This window comes from Toxorhynchites rutilus, chromosome 3, assembly GCF_029784135.1.
Source record: "Toxorhynchites rutilus septentrionalis strain SRP chromosome 3, ASM2978413v1, whole genome shotgun sequence".
Lineage (NCBI taxonomy): Eukaryota > Metazoa > Arthropoda > Insecta > Diptera > Culicidae > Toxorhynchites > Toxorhynchites rutilus.
Genome location: NC_073746.1, coordinates 66934561 through 66952303, shown reverse-complemented (window position 1 = coordinate 66952303; position 17743 = coordinate 66934561). Strand labels below are relative to the sequence as shown.

Genomic DNA, 17743 nt, shown 5'->3' with positions numbered 1-17743 from the left:
TAGAACATATGGGAATTGAATTTTCGCAAACCTTCACATTTTCTTCAGAGTTTTACGAAAATTTTCAATTGTCATGTTTGGTTGGAATATGTTTTATTGAAATATGTGTACTATTTTATGGAGCCCCTCCACCCTCCCCCTACAACATTTCAGAGGAGGAGGGGTGTCATACCATCATAGAAACATTTCTCGTACCCAAAAACTCTCACATTCCAAATTTGGTTCCATTTGCTTGATTAGTTCTCGAGTTATGCAGAAGTTTGTGTTTCATTTGTGTGGCAGTATAGAAGGAATAGGTGTATTGAACCACCATGAAAATATTTATTGCTCCCTAAACCCTCACATGCCAAATTTGGTTCCGTTTGCATGATTGATTCTCGAGTAATGCAGTTTTTTTTTATTCTTTATTATAGAGACTTTCAGCCGTAGGCTGGTTCATCTCTTAATATGGGGGAGGAGTGTCAAACCACCATAGAATCGTTTATCTATCGCTAAAACCTCTATATGCCAAGTTTGATTCCATTTTCTTGATTAGTTCTTGAGCTATGCAGAAATTTATGCTTCATTTGTATGATTGACTGATTCTCGAATAATGCAGAAATTTGTGTTTCATTTGTATGGCAGCCCCTCCTTAGAGAAGGGGAGGGGTCTCGAACTATCATAAGAACCTTCCCCGACCCCAAAAACACCTACATACAAATTTTCATGTCGGTTGGTGCTGCATTACTCGAGAATCAATCATGCAAACGGAACCAAATTTGGCATGTGAGGTTTTAGGGAGCAATAAATATTTCCATGGTGGTTCAATACACCTATTCCTTCTATACTGCCACACAAATGAAACACAAACTTCTGCATAACTCGAGAACTAATCAAGCAAATGGAACCAAATTTGGAATGTGAGAGTTTTTGGGTACGAGAAATGTTTCTATGATGGTATGACACCCCTCCTCCTCTGAAATGTTGTAGGGGGAGGGTGGAGGGGCTCCATAAAATAGTACACATATTTCAATAAAACATATTCCAACCAAACATGACAATTGAAAATTTTCGTAAAACTCTGAAGAAAATGTGAAGGTTTGCGAAAATTCAATTCCCATATGTTCTACAATTACATATTGACAAGCGTTGTTAGTCCATTTGATGTTTGCGCTAACAAAATTGAACTTTGTTCGAAAGTGGAAATGGATTTAAATGTGATAAAACCCACTCCTACTTCTATCCACATAAATAAAAATGAATCGCCGAATGTTTTGATAAGAGCAAGCCTCGAGAAAGGAATTGTCCGACTTAGGGCTATCTTTATTCTATAATATTTTCTATATCAAACATTTATTCCATGTAACGGATAAACATGTTATTTGCAAGTGGTTGAAAAATCTTGAGCAATATATATATATATATATATATATATATATATATATATATATATATATATATATATAAAAGATTATAATTATTTGTATTCCATAATATCGAAAATTCAATTTGACCGCCGCTACAAAATGGCTGACATGGAGAACACACTACATTATGAAAAACATAAACAAAACAAACTCCGATCCATAAAACTTTGACCTCTGTGAGGACTATGTTCTACTTGCTGCTGTGAAAGGATCCGATCAAGCAGCTCCCAGCTACACCTTCGCAGACAATGGACAGTGTCTTCGCTTAGCCTCAAGGATGGGAATGTTACAGTATCAGATGGAACTAATGAATCATCATTAAGAACTATCAAGCACATCTTCAGAGCAACTATCAAGCTCGAGACGTGATCTTGAACTTTCCACGTTTTCAGATCAAAATCTGGTGCAGATTTGAATGTCAGCCGATTTTCCTCGATCGTCGTGATCAAAACGCGAATTTTAAGCTGACAATCGCGTGTGTTTGCATAATAATTCATCGCACCCTTTCTCCGTCGATTCAGATTTGCCGACAATAATACAGAACGCATAAGGCATTCGCAATGGCGACTGCCGTGAGGTGCATAATTAGACGAATTCGTGCGGCTCATGCTACAGACAAACATATCAATGAGTGCAGCTTTTTTTTTATTGTATATTTATTAACGTTGATGAGAAGTGTTTACCCTTTTTATGTTACGTACCGCAGATCACGCAGATTAAAGCGCGTTGCGATGGGAATTGTGCGGCATAATGTGTTTCAATCTCGTGCTGATTGTTCTGTTATGCTCAGCGTATAAGCTCATACTAATGGTCTATTGCCAAGTGTGCTGTAGGGGTGTTTGCAATGTTTGATCTGACAACAAACAAATACGTCCAATTTCACAAGGTCACTGGAACAAATGTTCGGAATTAGCGTTGCTCTCAGGTTTTGAAGTAGTCGTTCAATCTATCATGACGGAAACCACATCGAATACGTAACACACTGGACGCATACAAAGTCCAGAAATGGATTTATATCCCATTGAATACATTGGGAGTGAAAATAGAAAGAAGGAAAACGAAAGGAGGAAAGACTAACTCTTTTTCATTCCTCCGGCGGTCACTGATAGCATCAGGGTTGCTACAAATCGTTACCTAATGGTCGTCTGATCCAATCCGCCGATAGTTGCATTCTGCTCGACATATCCAAGCGCATAAAATGCAGGAAACGCTCGTATCGGTTAGCTAGTTGATCGAAAACGAATAGAGTTTCTTTTTCTATTCAGAAAACTCAAGCCGCACACTAAATTCCACTGACACCAGTCATTATCAACCGTTGCAAAGAGCGATTGTTTTTGCTGGGTGCTAAATCGAACACTTCAGGTGCAACATTCTGAGCTGAATTTTGATTTGATAAACTCACGCCTGAGAAGAAAAGGTCTGCAATTTAAACGCTTCTAGCACCACATTTATCATTCTGCAAGAGAAGCAAATAGCGTTTTAATTGGCGGTATTTGGCAAAACCATTTTGTAGTGGTGCATGATGCCATGTTTGCCATAGAACTCTTTTCCCACACCACATTTTGAAAAACTGGGCTGAATTGAGACATTATGTTTGATGTATTTTCCGCTCGCTGATTTGTTTGTTGTTCTCTTTTTCAGGTACTTCTTCTCCAATGTGCTTCAATTTCAAATACATCGTGCCATGTGCACTGCCTCACGGCAGTATGATCCGCTGGACCCGAGCAAACCCTTGCATAAGTGTGACATCTATCGACAGCCAGCGGCGGGGAATATTCTCAAGTAAGTGTCAACATATCATTTTATTGTTCCAAAAACGATCTTCCACTATAATCGGAATGAGAAATCGCGTATCTTCCACCACCTTCCACCGCAGAATTGCGCGGCGCAGAGAATTCAACGCACTCACGCTTCCGTAATGATCCCGTTGACCATGGAAAGCGAGCGAGGGCTTAGCCGACGCGTTGGCTCAACGCGCAAAATATGCTCATTAGAAGAATACCAGCTTAGCGAACCAGTTCTCACGAGCGCCTACAGATCGCCTTACATTTAGAACTGATATGTAAATTTTTGCTTTTCAAAAAGAAACTGCGGTTTCATCTAATCGATGGTTTATTTGCTAGAGGGAAATAGCGTCCCGAAGAAGACTATTTAGAATAGTGTCATTGTTATCCTGCATTTGTTGTAATCATGTTCCATTCATTCCTTCGTAACCCTAATCCTCGAACAACCTCATTAGGATTTAAATTCACCAAACGGAACAAATGTCGTAAAATTCATGAAATCTCAAATGAAAGCTATAAAACAATTTGTTAGTTCCGTGCCACGGTTTCCTGTAATAAATTGAGACATTCAGTGGATACCATACAGCCTGCTTGTGAGACGAATGATCGCTTTATATCCAGCACTTCAACTAGCCACTAATGATCAACCAATACTTTTAGTTTTAGTGCTTCAACCCCGTATAAATCTTCCCTTCAGTGTCAAATATATATTTTTCATTGCTAATCATTTTAATATTTTACTTGCATTTATATTTACACACTCACTGGATTTTTCATACTCCTAACTACGCTCGATAAAAAATGGATGATTTGAATAATAATTTATGCGTAGTTTTTGAAACGTTGCAACTTCGTAATAACTCAACGCATAAAGATGCGATGAACATCATTTGAAAGCTACAAATTATCATCATTATCAAAATTATTAATTATCAAAATATCATAGGTATATTTTGTTCATTATGATAGGAAAATTTCGAATTTTTACTTTTGTTGAAGTATGTATCGAATCTGATGAACCTATTTAAATTTCCTTTTATTTCATTCACGGAACAATCTAGTAGAAGCTTTCACAAAAATGCTTTGGTTTTTTTTTCACGAGGTTGTCTGATATGCACAATATGCAATCAAGCGCTCCTATAATTCTCAAAAAAGAGAGAATACGGCTGATCGTTTCTTCTATATATAAAATGGGTTTCTGTTTGTCTTTCTGTCTTTCTGTCTTTCTGTCTTTCTGTCTTTCTGTCTTTCTGTCTTTCTGTCTTTCTGTCTTTCTGTCTTTCTGTCATTCTGTCTTTCTGTCTTTCTATCTTTCTGTCTTTCTGTCTTTTTGTCTTTCTGTCTTTCTGTCTTTCTGTCTTTCTGTCTTTCTGTTTTTCTGTCTTTCTGTCTTTCTGTCATTCTGTCTTTCTGTCATTCTGTCTTTCTGCCTTTCTGTCTTTCTGTCTTTCTGTCTTTCTGTCTTTCTGTCTTTCTGTCTTTCTGTCTTTCTGTCTTTCTGTCTTTCTGTCTTTCTGTCTTTCTGTCTTTCTGTCTTTCTGTCTTTCTGTCTTTCTGTCTTTCTGTCTTTCTGTCTTTCTGTCTTTCTGTCTTTCTGTCTTTCTGTCTTTCTGTCTTTCTGTCTTTCTGTCTTTCTGTCTTTCTGTCTTTCTGTCTTTCTGTCTTTCTGTCTTTCTGTCATTCTGTCTTTCTGTCTTTCTATCTTTCTGTCTTTCTGTCTTTTTGTCTTTCTGTCTTTCTGTCTTTCTGTCTTTCTGTTTTTCTGTCTTTCTGTCTTTCTGTCTTTCTGTCTTTCTGTCATTCTGTCTTTCTGTCTTTCTGTCTTTCTGTCTTTCTGTCTTTCTGTCTTTCTGTCTTTCTGTCTTTCTGTCTTTCTGTCTTTCTGTCTTTCTGTCTTTCTGTCTTTCTGTCTTTCTGTCTTTCTGTCTTTCTGTCTTTCTGTCTTTCTGTCTTTCTGTCTTTCTGTCTTTCTGTCTTTCTGTCTTTCTGTCTTTCTGTCTTTCTGTCTTTCTGTCTTTCTGTCTTTCTGTCTTTCTATCTTTCTGTCTTTCTGTTTTTCTGTCTTTCTGTCTTTCTGTCATTCTGTCTTTCTGTCTTTCTGTCTTTCTGTCTTTCTGTCTTTCTGTCTTTCTGTCTTTCTGTCTTTCTGTCTTTCTGTCTTTCTGTCTTTCTGTCTTTCTGTCTTTCTGTCTTTCTGTCTTTCTGTCTTTCTGTCTTTCTGTCTTTCTGTCTTTCTGTCTTTCTGTCTTTCTGTCTTTCTGTCTTTCTGTCTTTCTGTCTTTCTGTCTTTCTGTCTTTCTGTCTTTCTGTCTTTCTGTCTTTCTGTCTTTCTGTCTTTCTGTCTTTCTGCCTTTCTGTCTTTCTGTCTTTCTGTTTTTCTGTCTTTCTGTCAATTTCATCCTTGATGTTCCTCCTCGATTCACTCGACACACGCTGATGAATGTTATCATAAAATGTCTTACAAACGACCTTAGCAATGTATACAAAAGTTTCTCATCACGTCTTTTGACATCCAACAGCTGGGACCAAGTTTTATCTGAGTCACTCAATTTTTGCTCTATGAGATTCGTTTTGAGTAGCCTGCATTCGTTATCCAAGCCATGTATAAAGGGTGTGTCACATCAAATTGCATCACGGAAAAAACGCTGTAGAAATTCGCCCAGTAGACCGATCCTTTTGAAAATTTTAGACAGTAAAATAAAAACTATTAAACAACTTTTGGAATTTTCTCTTTATTCATACTTCGAGCCCAAGCCCGTATGATCGCACCTTCCTCTTTACCCCGTCCATAAGGTTCTGTACAACGTCAGGTTGTAGTTTTTTTTTAACAGAAATCCATTTTCTCTTGAAGTCCGCCTCCGATTTGACAACTTTTGGGTTCTTCCGGAGGGCCTGCTTCATAATCGCCCAATATTTCTCTATTGGGCGAAGCTCCAGCGCGTTGGGCGGGTTCATTTCCTTTGGCACGAAGGTGACCCCGTTGGCTTCGTACCACTCCAACACGTCCTTTGAATAGTGGCACGAAGCGAGATCCGGCCAGAAGATGGTCGGGCCCTCGTGCTGCTTCAATAGTGGTAGTAAGCGCTTCTGTAGGCACTCCTTGAGGTAAACCTGCCCGTTTACCGTGCCGGTCATCACGAAGGGGGCGCTCCGCTTTCCGCAAGAGCAGATCGCTTGCCACACCATGTACTTTTTGGCAAACTTGGATAGTTTCTGCTTGCGAATCTCCTCCGGAACGCTGAATTTGTCCTCTGCGGAGAAGAACAACAGGCCCAGCAGCTGACGAAAGTCCGCTTTGACGTAGGTTTCGTCGTCCATTACCAGGCAATGCGGCTTCGTCAGCATTTCGGTGTACAGCTTCCGGGCTCGCGTCTTCCCCACCATGTTTTGCCTTTCGTCGCGGTTATGAGCCTTCTGAACCTTGTATGTACGCAGGCCCTCCCGCTGCTTGGTCCACTGGACGAATGAACTTGACAAATTCAGCTTATTGGCGACATCCCGGACCGAACTTCTCGGATCAGGTCTAAACTGCTTAACTACGCGCTTGTGATCTTTTTCACTGACGGAGCATCCATTTTTGCCGTTCTTCACCTTCCGGTCGATGGTTAGGTTCTCGAAGTATCGTTTTAGTACTCTGCTGACCGTGGATTGGACGATTCCCAGCATCTTACCGATGTCCCGATGTGACAACTCCGGATTCTCGAAATGAGTGCGCAGGATTAATTCACGACGCTCTTTTTCGTTCGACGACATTTTTCCAAATTTACGAAAAAATGACAGTGAAGCATGGCCAACGTGATCTATACACTCTTATCTGATAATAAGCGAAAGCTGAAGATATAATTCCTAAAAATTAAATTTCTACAGCGTTTTTTCCGTGATGCAATTTGATGTGACACACCCTTTATTACCTACTTTAACGAATTGAGGAAATTGATCATCAAATCATTAAAGTTTGGTAGCTTGACGGAACCAACGATACCAACGTAAACATCCTCAGGCTTCCTCAAAAAGTCTTCTAAATCATTCACATCAAGGGGGTCTTCGTAGCCATTTGTTTGTGCGTTCGCTTACTAAGCAATCGATCGTAAGTTCAAACTCAGGGCCCTCAATTGACAATCTTTGGGTTGTTATAGAATAACTACGTCTGCTCAACTACAACTGCGCTGCTCTGCAAGAAAAACCGGGCTGTTGTGCTATTAATAACCCAACAAAGATCAATATCAACTGTCTGCGCTGTCTGGTCTGCTGAACAACGGAAAAACAGGAAGGATACTCTTACGCCTAAATGGCTACTACTGTGTATTTTACCACAATGTAATGGAACAGAAAAAAATAATATTACGCCTAAATGGCTACTACTACTGTGTAATTTACAATTTTTAGTACCATAAACATGTACATTAGGCAGCGAAAATTGTCATGTCAAATTTCAAAAACCGACCATGTACATTTTGTTTATTGGCCCAAGAAAATGACCTGTGCAAAATTTCAACTCAATCGGACATGATTTAGGGATGCCGCAAAGCTCTCGAAGTTTTGAATTTTTTATCCTCGAGAATCTTCATTGATTTTTGTTTTGCATATTTTACGCGGTTTCGGAACCAAGGGCGTCATATTTTTTTATATTTTTGCTTGAAGGCTGAAGATTTTTTCACATAACATATCCGAATACCAAAGAGGTGTTATTTTTCGTTTCTGAGTTATGCTTTTTCAAAGTTAACATGTTTTCTGTTTTCGTACAATATTCCTGTGCGACTAAACCACATCTATGTGCCTAGAACCCAAGTATGGCTTCTAGGCGCACTCACTCATTGGCTTTCAATTGATGTATCGATTATCTGAATCGGCCCAGTAGTTCAAAAGTTTTTGAAATTTTTGAAAAATCATTTTTGGAAAAAAGGGGAAAAAGATGTTTCAGACCATTGGTTAATTTTAGAAAATCATAGCTCAAGAACAAGAATAAAAATATATAATAAATATATAAAATCTCAAAATTTTGGATATGTTATGTAAAGAATCCTCAGCCTTCAAAAAAAACATACAAACATACAACGCCCTTGGTCCCGAGACCATGAAAATTATAAAAAACCAATACAATCAATAATTACGAAAACAAAATTCAAACCTTCTGCAAAAATAATGTTTTTTTCAAAAAAGGATAGCTAATATGCTTTAATTTGGTATGCGTTCGGTTCAGTGGTTTGAAAGTTTTTTTTGAAAAAAGGCATTTTTAGATAAAAGAAGGAAAAATTGAATTTTCGAACCACCCCAATATGGAAATGGGCACCCTGATGAAAAAAGAAAAAAATACGGGTTTAATATTTTGCCATAAGGAACAAAAATACCAATTTTCACGAAAATCTGAGAACCCCTATATCGTTTTGGCATGAAATGGCTGTAAATGGGTTTCTGTTTGTCATTCTGTCTTCCTTTCTTTCTGTCATGGTCGCCACATTTAATTCACTAAAAAAAATCACTGAAAAAATCTGTATATGTGTATTTTTAGTGAAAAAATCTGTATCGAAAAATCAAGGCAAAAAATTAAAATAAAGGTTTATTTTGTCAACCAACCTCCGGACACTATTTTATTGGTATTGTAAAACGAAAATATTCGCTCGACACATGCTGATGATTATTATCATAAAGGAGTCTATTCCGAGAGTCAATTTGCGCACGTGTTTGTATTCTGAGAATCGGCGTAATTAAAAAAAATGCCAGGTGCAATGAACTCTTTTCATTTCTCATTGTACTTCCGAGTCACTCGACTCATAGAATTGGGTGAGAATTGTCATATAACTCCGAAGAGAAAAATGTCACTTATACCGACTTGACTCTCAGAATAACCCCCAAAGTGTTTTACAAACGACCTTAGCAATGTATACAAAAATTTCACATCATCAATTTCACGTCGATTTACTGAAATCCATACGCCTAGCGACGAAGGCTGCTCTAGATACTAGAATGATACTCCAATTTGTGCATGAGGAAGCCATACGATCAGTATTGACGTAGAGCTACGTCTTTGATTTCTATATAGTGACCCCCCTCTATGAAAAATGTAATGTTTATTAAGAGTTTTCAAATGCATATTACACAGAATCGTGCTTACGATATATGTTATAATATATACCATTGGACGGCAAATTTATCCAGCATTGTTTTCGCCTGGGACATCAACCGTGAAAATAATAAAACAAGTGAACAATTTAACAAATAAAAGAGGTATGTTTTGCGAGCGGATGCGAAGGTAAATCATGTATTATACATTCTTTCTTCCAACTTCGTTCCCATGAACGTTGTATGTAACACAAAATGGTGTGCAATATTTCTTTCTATCTAACAAATTAGCAAGATGTTAAAGTAATCAAATGCAAGATTTCATACATCACTCAAACTTCATGCAAGATTTCATCAAAGCAACGAAGAAAGTGTCACCCATACAGTGATGGCTCATTAATTAGGAGGAGGCAGCGATTATCATGCGAAGACTTATTGAGATCGGCATTACATCCCATCAGAAAAATGAAACGAAATGAAATATTAATATTCTTCATGACTCTAAATAACTCTCAATGACTCAATTCCTTCTATGATAGATTGAGCAGTAGAATCAACACGACTTGATTGTGATATTCGGCAAACGAACATTATTTCACCGAAATAGCTACTGCTCTCGATGCCTTAGAATAAGACTAATAATAAAAATAAGACAATGGAAAGAAATCAATACCAGAGCTATCCATTAAAAATAAAGCAACTTCAAGATTCCATGTGTATTTTACCTCAAAATATCACGAAATCGTGAGTGTTTTCAACTTGTTTTTTCGTTTCTTCGCCATAAATTTCGGTGACCGGAATAAATCGCCACAGTAAACAACTGCAACAGAAACAACCGCTTAGAAAAAGTGTAGTAGGCTAGAAATATTTGGCGCGGGAAAAACATCATGTGCCTCACATTTCTATTATAAATTTATTCTCTTGTTCTCGTTTTTCGAAATTTATTCTGAGGACAATGTAATGGGGACGAAGTCCCCATTTGGCGAGGATAAGGAATCGAGGCGGCCCATGCCGCCAAGATGACGCAATCCGAGTCCACCGCCGACCCGCCGTCGGAAGCGGCGGTGTCTCGCACGCAAACCTGGGATCCACTGATTGCCCGGTTAGTTTGAAACATAGGATACGATCCTTTAGCAATGTCCGACCGAGCTCTAGCGAGCGTCGGACGGTATACGTCTGCCCGGGGCGTTACGTTTGCCTGGGGCGATACGTTTGCCCGGTTAATTCTTGTTTTGAAATACAATACCGCGCCACAATATTTATAGCCTACTACACATTTTATAAGCGGTGGTTTCTGTTGCAGTCGTTTTCTGTGGCGATTTATTCCGGGAACCATAAATTTCATATTCAATGTAATCAATGACAATTTTTTTTTGTTTATCGATCCACATATAATTCATCTACCATTCAATCCTGTTATGTGTCACACTGATATTTATTAATCATTTTCAGTTAGACAGTTGAACTTCCTGCCAGAAGCTTATTATCTTTCTTTGTTCATTACAAACCGTTTGAAGGTTATGAGTGCATACAACAAACGGCCCTTTTCAGGGCTACTATTTTGAACTTCAAAAGAGTTAAACTAACAGATACTTTCGTCCGTGCCCCTAGGCTCAGACCTTTCTATTTTTTTTATTTATTTACAATTTACCATTTACAACATCATATGAATAGTTTAGATTATATTCACAACATTCCTTCGTGAATAAATCCGGCCATAGATGCAGTTCTTCAACTCCGGGCCGCACCGATTCTTGCCAAGTCCTGCTCCACCGGGTCCAACCGGGTTCGCCTTGCCGAAGTCCCATGTGAGTCTCAAACGATTTCGACCGATCGCCTGAGATCCGCTCACCGTTCTTCGTTGCCTGAATCAGTATTGTCTCCTTTCGAGGAAAGCCGTGTTCGTTCATGAATGTCCATAACTGTTGTCGTTCGAGTGTATTATATGCGGCTTTGATGCGTAGGGACTTGGTACTTATGGCTCAGAAAATACTTCCTATATATACTTATAAGATCCACCCTAATTTTATAATGTGGTGTAGTATTCTCGCGCATTGGCATGACGGCAGTGGTTATGTGGAGCAGCCATACAATCCAGCAGGTCCTGTTTCAATCTCTGCTTGGCATCGTTTGGGATTTCTTTTTTGGGTTCAATTCCAAGCTGACATTCAGTGTGAGATCCATACAAACAAACATTTCACTTACTGTTTGTTCGGAGTTCAAATATTTGACACTTTTTGACTGATAAAGTTTGGTTTGAATTTCGTACAAACACAATTTTGTTTATCACTTTTTTATTATCAATTGTGGCAAATAATATCAGGCATTGAAAATGGGAAAAATTTGATTGAAATATTTAACGTAACGTAATCATTTACTGTCAGGTTTGACGAACAGATCGAAACAAAATTGTAGGAATTCAATAACTGAATGTTTGCATGTGGTGTTTCGTGTCAAATATATTTGATTAGTACACGTTGATCAAATTCAAAGTCAAATATTTTGATTGGTTCAAACAGTGTATGAGCAATCTTAAAAACAAGTTCGACGATGTAACACAATAGGCCATATGAATAAAAATAGTATTTACTTATTCTACTCGTTTTCAAGTAAAGTAAACTTTGCTAGTATTTACTTGAATTCGTATGAATAACAGGTTACTTTACTGATTTCGTTTTCGGAATTCGAACATAGCTTTTACTTTGTCAAACATCCGTCAACAGATTGTTTTGGGTTGTGATCCGCAAAGCAAATATACTACCAGGTATATTACTTCCCGATTTGTCTATGTAGTGGTAGGCAAAAAAGCAGTTTTAAGACCATCGATTGAATGTATCTCAACGACCTATCCATTCCAAAGGGATACAAAGATATTCTGCTTCCTTCGACACCTTCAGTTCTGTTAACACGTTACTGCCACGTCAGTCGCCGGTGACTGACACCGAGTTTTCGCTCAGGTTGCGTCAGTCACCGGTGATCGACAATATAACATATAATAAAGGTAACTTATATAAGCATAAAACATATAAGCATTCCTTTTCGAACAAAATACCTTCTACTACGATAAGAAGCGGTGGCCCTAATACGTTTGAAAATTTCCTAGAGTGGCTATAAAACCGTGGCACTCAACGTGTTAATGTTCAGGTTTCGCGGGACGTTGAACTTCGTTATTTTGCTGAAGTAAACAAAAAGGAATCACAGTAATATAAAAGAAACATAAACACTAGTTTTGCAACGCTCCACCTCTGGTTTCCCAATAGTTGGATAGAAAAGTTCTTGTTAAAAAATTACGTTTTCGTGACTAAACCTATACAACTACTTAAATTGTTGTCATCTCCCTATCTGAGTATTTTTTTAAGTTTTGATAATTCGATTTTTTTGCAAATTCAAGACCGACAAACAAGTGTAAACGGAATGTCTAACGCGTCAGAGTACATGTTAATTTGTTTAACTATGAGCGCAAAATGACAGCATGAAACATAAACCGAATATGATATCAAAACGAATAAAAGTGTTTCAGAAGCAAAGTATGCCCATGAACACACTTGATAATTACGAAATATACTTGATAAATGCTGTTTTATTCATTCGAAATCAAGTAAACTACAATTTTCGAAAAGTAAATACTTAGTTGTCACTTTTATTCATACCAAACGTAGTAAAAACTCAATCTCACTGCTCGACTGTGCGATTCAAGTGAAGTAAAGCTGAATTTTGTTTTTATTCATATGGCCTAATAAAAAGCATCTTTTATGCCAATGATGATATCTTCCTAACGTTTGTTGGGTGTAGGAGGTGGTACATCGTCGTTGTTCACTGCACCGGTGTAGTCTTCTTCAACGCAGTCTTGGTCTACTGTCTGCGAAGGCACATAGATGTAAGTTTGAAATATCCTGCAATTTGGAAACTGTCGCAAGCATCATTACCGTTCATGCACCGTGACGTAACTATCAAGCCTACTTCGAGCAGACAGCGCCGCCCACTACAAAACAACAACGCGCTCACACCACTTAGCAGCCTTCAGTTTTCTTCGAGATTGTACCGACTACACTCTACTACAAATAGCGATCGGTAACAACTTCCGTCTACTTGTACGAACATCGTCTATAACGCTTATTGAGGGGAGCCTCTCCGATGCGCCAAGAGTTAGCGGAAAGTTGCAACACCATCGCCTCTGTGGGCAGATAACATCTTCCATAGAGAACTTGGTTCAAACGATGAAGAAGCGGGAATTTCAAAAAGATCAATATCCGCATCTTCAGGGACTGTACACGGCACAAAAGAAGCGAAACTATGAATTCTAGATTGGAATTAACAATGTCGATCTGATGGTGCTTTTGGAACAAAAAATTGTGAACATCAATGAACCAATCGCAGTCAGGTCTCACCTTGGTTGGACTTTCAACGGACTTCGGGGAGCTTCGCATATTCGCAATATTAAGTTATTCAGGCTTTCAACGGCAACTTAGGAACCAGAAGCTGCACGACGTGATGCACAAGTACTTCGTTATGGAAATAACTGGAGTCACAGTGAGTGAACTGTCCGAGTCGGATGAAATTCGTCGAGCTAGACACTTTTTACAGAAAACAACCGATCGTTTGTTCGTTTCGAGGCTGGATAAATTTTCAAGCAGGACGATTTCAGCGTTGTTGCACGTCCAAACAAACCCGTCAAGATACGCCTGGTCTTAGCCGTGTAAATGAAATGTCGCCATCCTCTGAGTTGCCTCCTGGGTCTTCTGGGCCGATTTTTTTTACTTCGGTGACAGCAGTAATTTAGTAGTTCCGGGAACGATCGGTGGCTTTCGAAGCGGAATTTTCCACCAATTTTGGATTCGAGTTATTGACAAGCACGTATTGCATTACGTTTTCCAAACTGACCCTTCATCCAGGCCGGACGAGTACGCATCCAGGCCCTTTGAGGCAGCTTACTCACCTGCATTCCAGTATGTGGATCAATTATCGAACGTTGCAAGGACTACCTCGTCCACACAGGTATTGCTGAAGGAGCCGTCAACCAAGCAAAGCAGGTCCGCTACATGCGTTCAAAAACTGGATTCGGGATCGATCATTGAGTCTCAAACGAACGATCGTCGTTGGAGGATAAGAAGCTGACGATTGAGTGGCGTTGCAACCAGACGATCCAAGAGGTGAAAGAACACGTTCTAGGGATTATATATCTTGGGACGATCAACAACCGAGAAAGTGGATCGCACTCCGCTGCGTAATAAGCCTTCCCGGCCGGTTATATTCTTATTTTCCATTCATGTCAAGATAATTTTACAAGGCCTTTGGGTTCAGAAACTCGACGATGAATGAAACTACCTACGATTGAAGACGTGAAAATCCTGCTCTTGAATCCTCAAATCCTCGATTTCGGGGAGAAATCGCACAAATTCTGCGAGATAGCAATTTTCAAGCTGTGTTGAACATGATGGAAGATTGTAAAACATAATGGTGTATTGGATTTTGGGCGTTCCACCCCGTAGAAATACGAAATCTAAAAATCGATTATCTTGAAAAACAAACTAATTTTTGTTTTATACAGAACAGTTTCAGTTGACTTAGCTTGATGGTTAGCTAATCTTCTTCTTCTTCTTCTTCTGCTTATATGGCACTAACGTTCCTAGAGGAACTCCGCCGTCTCAACGTAGTATTACTTGCGTCATTTTCATTAGTACTTAGTTGAGATTTCTATGCCAAATAACACGCCTTGAATGCATTCTGAGTGGCAAACTCTAGAATACGCGTGACCACAGTGCAAGTCAGAGGAAATTTCTTTGAAGAAAAATTTCCCCGACCAGAACGGGAATCGAACCCGAACCCCCGGCATGTTAGGTTTGACGCTAACCACTCGGCCACGGGAGCACATGATGGTTAGCTAATAAACGTTTAAATGTCGTCTTTTTAACACTCCGTCGGGCGCAACTGTTCTGGGCGCCACATCTCGAACTTATTGGACTGTCCCGCCCCACAGTGATCCCTGAGAAAATTTAGGCGGCCAAAACCCAAAAAATGAAGTTGCATAAAAAAATCCTATAGTCTATCCTATATTCTATGATCTTCAAGACATCTAGGATCACTTGTTTCACCCCATTCCACGTGCGCATCATTGCCCTGGCAACGCGATAAGATACCAGTTTCGCATACTCGCCAGTGCCACTATTTCGCGTGTGTTTTTCTAACATGTGTTTTGGTAAAGTTTTTGAACGATTTTTTTTGGATCAGTATGTTTCTTGAAGCATTTTTAACGGAGAATTTGCATTTGTTATCGGTTTTAAAATTCGGTTGGTTGTAGTATGTGTTAACTCCACACAAAATAAGTACTATTTAGGAAGTTTAATTTTGCTTCGGATGGACTTATAAGAATCGCCCCGCATTTCCCCGAAAAACTTTTTTAACGAAAGTGTTCCTCAAAGTGTCTCTTATCACTCAGCACTTGAATTTTTCACCCGGAATCCTCCATTTTGGTTTTTTTTTCTCAATATTAACCCGAAATGTTAATTAGAAATAACTGTTATTGGAAGTTTTGCCTTTTAATTAATAACGTGAATATTTTTTTGTGGATATGCCCAGTTATGTAATAAGAATTAGTTCGATCATTTAAGAACAACTGGGCAGGATATAACTGCCTGAACTCCCGTGAGGAATTCATTATACGACTTCGTTATAGGAAAAACGTCATTTCGTCAACTTTGCAAGCGCTTTTACGAAAGAAAATTGGGAGATTTGTTAGTAAATTAGTAAAGAAATGGGGCTCTACAAACAATATGGTGGACCGATTTTCAAATAAAGAAGATGCATGGCTGATGTTAGAATTTGTAATTTCTCCAGAAACTGGTAGTATTTGTAGTTTTTTATTAGTTTTTTATGATTTAAAAATATTTTATAGGTTACAATTTTTTTATGTTATTTAGGGACTGCGGCACCGAGTAGTGAAAATGGTGCATCTCTAGAAGGGAGGCCTGGAAAAAAAATTACGAATAACGTTAAAAAATTGTAAATTTCAAACTTTGATTTCTTTGGTGGAACAAAGTTGAAAATGAACTCAGCGTATCCGAAACAATACACTTTGATACCCAACACGATAAAAACTGAAAATTTTGAACTTTGCCCCCTTGCCCCTCCCCCCTTTTTGTTTTTTTGGTGAAACATAGTTCAATAATCCGTAGTTCAACGTATCCGAAAATCCCAGTCTACCAAAAATTGAATTTTTAGCTCAAAAATCTGAGTTTTGGCCGCCTAAATTTTCTCAGGGACCACTGTGCGCCTGCTCAAAACGTCATCCCCACATCCCTGAATTAGAACATATAGGTCTTTATTGATAATAGTTAGCAATTGTTTTTGTAAGAAAAAAACGTTTATATAGGCAGCAGTGCTTCTCAGTCTCAATGCACCCGACCGTGTTTCAAAACATATTGCGTCCGAGGGAGTGCTAGCGACATTTTACTGCTGCATTCGTGCTCGTCTCTTGTGAGTGCCTCATATTTCAGCTGACTAAATTTAATCCCCGATCAAAAACAGCAAAATCTTCTCAGAAGGCGTTCGATATACTGCCCACGTAATAAAACACACCACTCCGTGACCATAAGCAGCATATTTATGTCCCATTAATAGAATTGGATTAGGCGATAACATCAGAAGACCCATCAAATGATCATCGATGGTGTGGGAGGCCATCATTCAAAAACATTAACCGAGTCGATCCTCAGGTGTTTTGAAGTATCTAAACCAAATTATTTGGAGTCTTGAACCTGAAAATGTTGGAGGTCAATCTAAAAATATTGATAAATTGTACAAGATTAGAATTGCAGAGATATTACCACAACACAGATTAATATATTCATACTAAATACAATTTTCAATTTCTATTTTCATGACACTATATTTTATTTTCACAGACAGCTGATGGAACGGGGAACATCCCAACCCTGGCAGCAAGTCCTACAGGAGGTGATCGGCGAAGGCCGACTGGATGGCACAGCACTTCGCGAATACTTCCGACCCCTGGAAGAGTGGCTCCGCAATGAAAATCTCCGCACGAACGAATTCGTCGGATGGATTTACGATGGGGACTACTGCAAGCACAGCATCGAGACGGCCAATCTTCAGGTGTATGGCGGGTTTTACAACGCCGGTGTGCAGCTGCAGTTGAGTGGAGCTTTGATTGTGACATTATATTTGTTAACATATGGTTTTATGCAGCGCTTGCATCAAATTTGATCTATTGATGGCCAGAAATGTTACGTAGATTTAGTTAATATAAATTCTATACAAGAAAAAAATAGTTGATTGCGTTGATTACTTCTGAGAAATTTTATGAATCATGTGTAGCTCTGATACTTAAGCTTCACTCAAATTTCAATTTACATGTTGTTTTGCTTCGTCATATGAATGGATTTGAAACAATAACAACAGAACCCGCATCCAAAGTACATGACCCTTCTCCCGGAAACACACACTCAATCACGCAATCCTTAGATAAACCTACAG

At 38.8% G+C, this 17743-nt stretch overlaps 1 protein-coding gene across 2 annotated transcripts in view; it reads left to right on the top strand.

The window, feature by feature from the left end:
* LOC129779399 (angiotensin-converting enzyme) overlaps nt 1–17523 on the top strand; it is a 338274-nt gene extending 320751 nt beyond the window's left edge. For both annotated transcript variants that reach the window (XM_055786844.1, XM_055786843.1), the window contains exons 10-11: nt 3048–3188; nt 17152–17523. In XM_055786844.1, the coding sequence (XP_055642819.1) occupies nt 3048–3188; nt 17152–17473 (463 nt within the window). In that variant the 3' untranslated portion in view covers nt 17474–17523. The remainder of the gene's footprint in view (nt 1–3047; nt 3189–17151) is intronic.
* The last annotated feature ends 220 nt before the right edge of the window (nt 17524–17743 follow it).